General features: G+C 35.0%; 1 protein-coding gene across 1 annotated transcript; it reads left to right on the top strand.

Moving 5' to 3' along the window:
• The first annotated feature begins 1,158 nt into the window (after positions 1 to 1,158).
• Positions 1,159 to 4,802, top strand: LOC104226996 (homeobox-leucine zipper protein HAT5). Its single transcript, XM_009779122.2, has 4 exons — positions 1,159 to 1,677; positions 1,973 to 2,106; positions 2,528 to 2,767; positions 4,259 to 4,802. The coding sequence occupies exons 1-4, from the start codon at positions 1,596 to 1,598 to the stop codon at positions 4,658 to 4,660; spliced, it is 858 nt and encodes a 285-aa protein (XP_009777424.1). The 5' UTR covers positions 1,159 to 1,595; the 3' UTR covers positions 4,661 to 4,802.
• Positions 4,803 to 7,279: the final 2,477 nt, after the last annotated feature.

The following is a 7,279-nucleotide window of genomic DNA, read 5'->3' as shown; positions in this document are numbered from 1 at the left end:
CTATTATTATTTTCTTGTTTTGTTTAATCTAGGTGGGGACGACCTCGAGCCTCTTGTGCGTTTATTTTACTTTTTTCTGTGTTTTTCGCCTCAATTCGAATATTTTAAAAGCCAACTTGATCGAGTATGCAACCGTACTAGTTACGGGACTTGGGGAGTGCCTAACACCTTCTCCCCGAGTCAAATGAACCCCCTTACTCGAATCTCTGGTGTAGACTTAGTTTTGGAGTCTCGAGTGTTTTGAAAGGAAAAATTATTTTTAGAATAAAACGGTGACCTGACACACTGATATCAAATGTTAGGTGGCGACTCTAAGTTAATCCTTTTGAACACAAAATTTTGTCACTTTTTTTTTTAATTAAAAACCCTTTTGAGCTTTACAAATTTCTTTTATTTCTAAGAGGGTTAGTGAGTTTGTTAAAAAGGGGGGGGGGGGGTGACAGTACTACTTGTAAACCTAGGAGAAACTCACAACTACGTGTCAACCCACCACCTTAATTCTCGACTTCCACACTTTTCTATCGATAGTCATGTCCTCGGTTAGGTGAAGCACCGATATGTCCTGTCTAGTCATCTCTTCCCAATACTTCTTTGGTCTACTCCTGCCCTTCCTTAAGCCCGTCATGGTCAACCTCTCACACCTCCTGATCGGGGTATTTATATCTCTCCTTCTCACATGCCCAAACTATCGTAATCTCTCCTGTAATTTAGCTTTCACGGATGTCACTCCCACCTTATCTCTAATAACTTCATTCCTTATATTGTCTTAGCTAACAAATATAATTATTTTTGTGAAAAAATACCCTAAAATGAATCAGACGGTAAAAGTGGAAAGACAGCCATTCGTGCGACAAACTCCCGACCGCGGAGAATGGCTCTTTCTTATGGCCTTCTGCGGTAAACTCTCACCTGATCTGGTACATATGCTAATTTCTCCTCCCTTGCCCCCCCCCCCCCCAATCAGAGAGTATCCAGAAAGTATACCCCAGACACTCCGGCGCAAGTTAGTGAGTCCCCATTAATATCCTGCTTCAGTTTTTTACATTGCCGAAAATACCCTCCATTTCTGCGCCTAATATTAACACCTGTTGGACAATTCCGTCATTTAAACAGTATCTAAGTCATTATAAAATGCCCTTCGTTCACCTCTATCAACTTTAGTCGCAAAATAAACTCACAACACTACATACAGACAAAACCACACCCTCATCAGCCCTCGCCGGAATCTCGTTTTCACGGTGACCGGCCGTTCAACCTTCTACTGAATTCTTTCAGCTCTGAGGTCATATAATTAACCTCCGATCTGAAGAAGTAGTTATATATATAGCTGCTTCTTTTTATTCTGAGAACAAAAGAACCCCTGAGCTGGGTAAAGTGGAGTTCGTGATGGGATTTTGTATATGTCCTTTGGAAACTCCTGCTAGATTGCTGTGGAGTACTAGTTTCTTCCGCCACAAGCTCATGCTCTTTTGAAACTTAGTCAACTCTCTTTTTTTATACACATCCCTGCTAAAATTAAAGAAACTCTGCTCTAGAGTTTTTCTTTTCTGTGTGTAAATATATTTTCTACGGCGATCATCCGGATCATTGAAAATATGGGATCTGGGCATATATTTTTCGAACCGTCTTGTCACGGCAACATGTTGTTCCTTGGGAATTCAGATCCTGTTTTCCGAGGTACGTTTCTAAACATAACTCATAGGCAGATCGTGCGATGGAGAATATAATCAGTTTAACTCAATTTGAATATTAATTTTGAACTTATAATTTTAAAAGTATAATAATTAAATTCATCAAATTGAAATTTAAATTGCGTTTGTACATAGGGAAGATAACCAGCTAATGTGTGATGTTTTCACTGAAGATTTTGTTTTATCGTTTGATTGTCAGTTCTTCCATTAAAATTTCGGTACGGTCAGTAAAAAGAAATTGCATGTAATTTTGACGGTTGACTTATACTATTAATAACCAGGACCAAGATCGATGATGAAGATGGAGGACTCCTCAAAGAGGCGACCTTTCTTTAGCTCGCCGGAGGAACTATATGACGAGGAATATTACGACGAGCAGTCGCCGGAGAAGAAGCGCCGTCTCACTCCCGAGCAGGTTAGCACCCTACTAATTTTCTTTATCTACAGATAATATAATTAGGTGTTTAATATTTTTTCGACAGTTTAAATTTTTGAATGAAATTATCACACAATTCATGAATAACAACGTAACAGTCTAAAAAATTTGTATTTGGATTGTTTAACGTGAGAATCAGTCAATATGTGAAAAGTCGTGTTAAGACATAGTAATATAATTAAGTAGACAGTAATTAAAAGAGATTCTTTTAAGCTTTTAATTAGACATACTGGAACATATTCATCAGTATATATATATATATCGCATCAAATTCTTCCCAATATTCTTCAACTGAGAGAGTTTTCTTTTGCGATCTTTAAGCTAATATTTAAAATTTGTGGATTCGGTTGCTTTTTGAGCAACAAGTGACCTGCGTTAATTAATTGCTTGGTAAATTAAGGTGCACTTGCTGGAGAAGAGCTTTGAGACGGAGAACAAGCTGGAGCCAGAGCGTAAGACTCAGCTAGCCAAGAAGCTTGGCCTGCAGCCCAGGCAGGTGGCTGTGTGGTTCCAAAACCGCCGTGCCCGGTGGAAGACCAAGACCCTTGAAAGGGATTATGATCAGCTCAAATCCTCTTATGACTCTCTTCTCTCTGATTTTGACTCCATGCGCAAAGATAATGAGAAGCTCAAAGCTGAGGTATATATACTACCATATAGTTTGATGATCATTTTATTTATCTACTTATTAAATATTGTTGTACACTGTGTTTGTGATATTTCTCTAAATTTGAAGGATTCATAGCAAGTTATATATCTGATGATAATTATATATACATAAGTTTTTGGTAGATATGCTTAAAAGGATTCACGATAAATATTTATAAATATTTTGTAGACTTCTCATTTTACTGTTATACCATAGATCCGCTCCAAGTAACAAATCATGGAACCAACCTGATTTAAACAATTTTATCAATGATTATGTCACAGTTCTCTTGAATCGTTAGTAAAAATAATCATGACAAAAAGGTCATCGCTTTCTCGTTATCAGGTACAGTGACGGTATAGCCAATTTACTATTAGTTCCTGCTGTTATTTTTTGCTCTTTTCGCACATATTAAAAAATTCGTATTTTAATATAATTAATAATGAAATTAATTTTATTTTGTTTTTTGAAAATATTACAAACTACTGCTCTTTAATTCAAGGATAATTTTGAAAAGAAAAAAATTAATTCAATTTTGATATCTGAAAAAAATTAATTCAATTTTGATATCTGAAAAAAATTAAATATTGTGGATTAAAAAAAAAGATAAGTTGAAGTGGACAAAAGGGAGTAACATAAATCTATTGAATAAAATAATATGATCCTATTCACTAACTAGCTAGGGGATCTCTATCTAGAATATTAACATATTTTTGTTGGCAAATTTTGTCGGCGAAGTTGGTAATTGATAGCAAATTTTAATCTGACTTTGAGGTCATATTCTATGGCACACCTGGCAATCAATATTAGTAGTGGGGAACCTTACTTCCAATATTCTTCTTCACCTACAAAAGAAAATTATATATGTCAATTCCTTCCGAGTCATTCTCGCATCAAGTCAAATAAATAAAGTAGCATCTGTTCTAACCCCAACTTTATATGTATTTCATTTCTTAAAAGCGAATATACTTTTGCTTCTTGCTTTAAAATATGCGCAGTGATGAAGCAATTTACTATATAGATAGTGGATGCATCACTATCAGTTTCAAAACTGTTATTTGATAACTTTTATTCTTTTGCTTTTAATTTTCAACTTTACTTTTTAAAGGGTTATTTACTAATTTAGTGATACAATGAAAGAGTTAAAGTTCTATGATGACAAACATTATATACGCTTTTTATACTCTACGTTTAAGTTGACCTATAACAATAGGTAACTCATACCAGAAAAATATAATATGGTAATCATTTTTTATAGTCGATTACATTGATTATGAATCTATAATTAAGATGGTTTTAAGATTCAAAGTAAAAAATTTATGGTATCAGTTTATTTTAATCTATTGTGGCAGATAATCAAGTTATTAACATAATTATTTATGAAGTGTTTACCTGTATTTATCTTTTAGTAGGGTAAAAATTCTTTTATATATTGTTAATGTATAGAAGTTAAACTATTTTGTTAATGAAAAAAATATGCAGGTGGTTTCATTGATGGAGAAATTGCAGGGGAAAGTGGTTGGTGAAGCAGGGGTAGTAGGTGAAAAATGTGAGGTTTTGGAGGTTGATGCTATGACCCTTCAAGTGAAGGTGAAGGCGGAGGACAGGCTGAGCAGTGGCAGCGGCGGAAGCGCGGTGGTAGATGAGCACAGTCCACAGCTGGTGGACAGTGGGGACTCCTATTTTCACACTGGTCATATTGAAGAGTATCCAATAGGGGCTGGAGGATGCAATAATATTCCTCCACCTATGGATGGTTTGCTGTCAGAAGAGGATGATGGTAGTGATGATGGCGGCGGCCATGGCTACTTCTCTAATGTCTTTGTGGCGGCAGAGGAGCAACACCATGAAGATGGAGAGCCTATTGGATGGTTCTGGTCTTAAATAATTAAAGGGATTTTAGAATGTATTATTTACGGTATTTCTTAATTATCTGCGCTTGTATGATGAATAAGTGGTGTAATTCGAACGTATTATTCAAACCTCTATATTATATGTGTTAAAAAATAAAAACAATTTAGTAAAACATGAACAAGAAATAGAGATAGAGAGGATGAAGAGATTTTCTTTTTCAATTGTGTGTATTTTTCTATCTATTACAAGGCTTTTATATAGGCATAAAAAGTGAAGAAAATATGTCATTGAACATACAAAATATGTCATTGAATTTGTCATTAAGCATTTGAGATAAAGATCATGGAAGAAGAGTAGATATCCACCATAATATGATATTTATCATAACACTCCCCCTTGGATGTCCATAGATAATGTGTCTCGTTAAAACCTTACTAGAAAAAAATCCTATGGGAAAAAATTCTAGTGAAGGAAAAAGAGTACACATGTTTAGAAATACGCCTTTTGGTTGCCTCGTTAAAAACCTTGCAAGGAAAAATCCAGTGGGACAAAACCTTGTAATTGAAAAAGAGTACAATGCATATTAACTCCCCCTGATGAGAGCATCAATTCACATCCTTGATCATTCACATTCCAATCTTGTACACTAGTTTCTTGAAGGTTGACGCCGGTAGAGATTTGGTGAACAAATCAACCATATTATCACTTGAACGAATCTGTTGCACATTGATATCACCATACCTTTGAAGATCATGTGTGAAAAATAACTTTGGTGAAATGTGCTTTGTCTTATCTCCTTTTATGAATCATCCCTTCAATTAGGCTATGCATGCTGCATTGTCTTTATACAAAATTATGGGTAGTTTGTCACACTTCAAACCACATTTGTCTCGGATAAGATATATTATAGACCTCAACCAAATACATTCTCGACTTGCTTCATGAATAGCAATTATCTCAGCATGATTAGAAGAAGTAGCCACGATTGATTGCTTAGTCGATCGCCAAGATATGACATCGCTACACATAGCATGTTTGAGATCAAGCCTTGTGTGTGTCAGATAAATACTCTACATCGGCATAACCAACAAGATCGGAATTGCAATCATTGCCATGAAGTAAGCCCACATTGGTAGTCCCTTTTAGATAACACAATTTGTGTTTGATTTCACTCCAATGTCTCCTTGTAGGAGCAGAGCTATATCTTGCTAAGACATTAACTGAAAACGTCATGTCACGCCTTGTAGTGTTAGCAAGATACATTAGTGCATCAATTGCACTAAGATATGGTACTTCAGGACCAACAAGTTCTTCATTATTTTCATGAGGTCGGAATGGATCTTTATTTATATCGAGTGATCTCACAACCATCGGGGTACTAAATGGATGTGCTTTATTCATATAAAATCGCTTTAAAATCTTTTCAGTGTATGCTGATTGATTGATAAAAATTTCATCTTTCATATACTCAATTTATAGACCAAGACAAAATTTTGTCTTTTCAAGATCTTTCATTTCAAATTCTTTCTTTAAACGGTCTACTGCTTTAGGAAGCTGCCTGGGGTTGTAAGGATATTTGAATCATCAACATACAAGAGATTATAACAAATTCAAATCCAGATCTTTTTATAAAGATACAAGGACAAATTGAATTATTCTTGTACCTTTCTTTCAATAGGTACTCACACAGGCGATTATACCACATGCGCCATGATTGTTTCAACCCGTATAAGGATTTTTGAAGCTTTATTTAATAAATTTCTTGGAAATATTAATATGCTTCAGAACAATTTTAATCCTTCAATGATTTCCATTATACGCATATCAAGTTTTCATGTATTGCCAGATTAAAACCTAAAATGATTATATCTACCATAAGAGAACATGTCTCCATATAATCAATGTGAGGATATTTACTAATTTTCTTGTGTTACAAGTTGTCTTTATGTCATCGACTTGAACCTTTTTGCACAAGAACACATTTATACCTCCATTGGCTTTATACTTTTAGGTTTTGGGACTATCCGCCCAACTTCACATTTTTCAAGTGAAGTCAATTTTCATTGCGTATTTTTCATTTGGCCAATCATTTATCTGTCCAAATTTCATGACAGATTTGAGCTCAAGATCCTCGTCAATATTAAAAATATTGAGCGCTACATTATGTTAACAATATCGTCGACGATCATTTTATATCGGTTCAATTATTATACAATAAAGACATAACTTATTGAGATCTCTTTATCTCATTATTTTCAAGTACCTGAGCCTCTCACATGAGGTCTTACGAAGTGTTATGTCGTGGTGCTCTTCTAGAGTACTTGCCTCCTTATTATGACCATTTTGAATATTTGCCCCTCTCCTTCTTCAAGGAGTTTTATATTTAGAACCGATTGGTCTGTTACGCTTCATGCGTGCCATAGACTCTGTCCCTCTTTGACTTTATTCTATTTGGAGCATTAGCAACTGAAATATGATATTTAGCTTTGGGTCAACAAATGCGTCTGGCAATAATTTGTAAATGAATTATCACTTGAACTTCAAGTTCATATTTTCTTGTACGATGATCTATATGTATTCATAATAATTCATTTCACGTATCACTTTCTCAACTGCCCATTTTCTCCCCCTAATGTTGGGATCACCAAC

The sequence above is a fragment of the Nicotiana sylvestris genome, chromosome 2 (genome assembly GCF_000393655.2).
Source record: "Nicotiana sylvestris chromosome 2, ASM39365v2, whole genome shotgun sequence".
Classification (NCBI taxonomy): Eukaryota; Viridiplantae; Streptophyta; class Magnoliopsida; order Solanales; family Solanaceae; genus Nicotiana; species Nicotiana sylvestris.
This window is presented reverse-complemented; position numbering and strand designations above follow the sequence as displayed.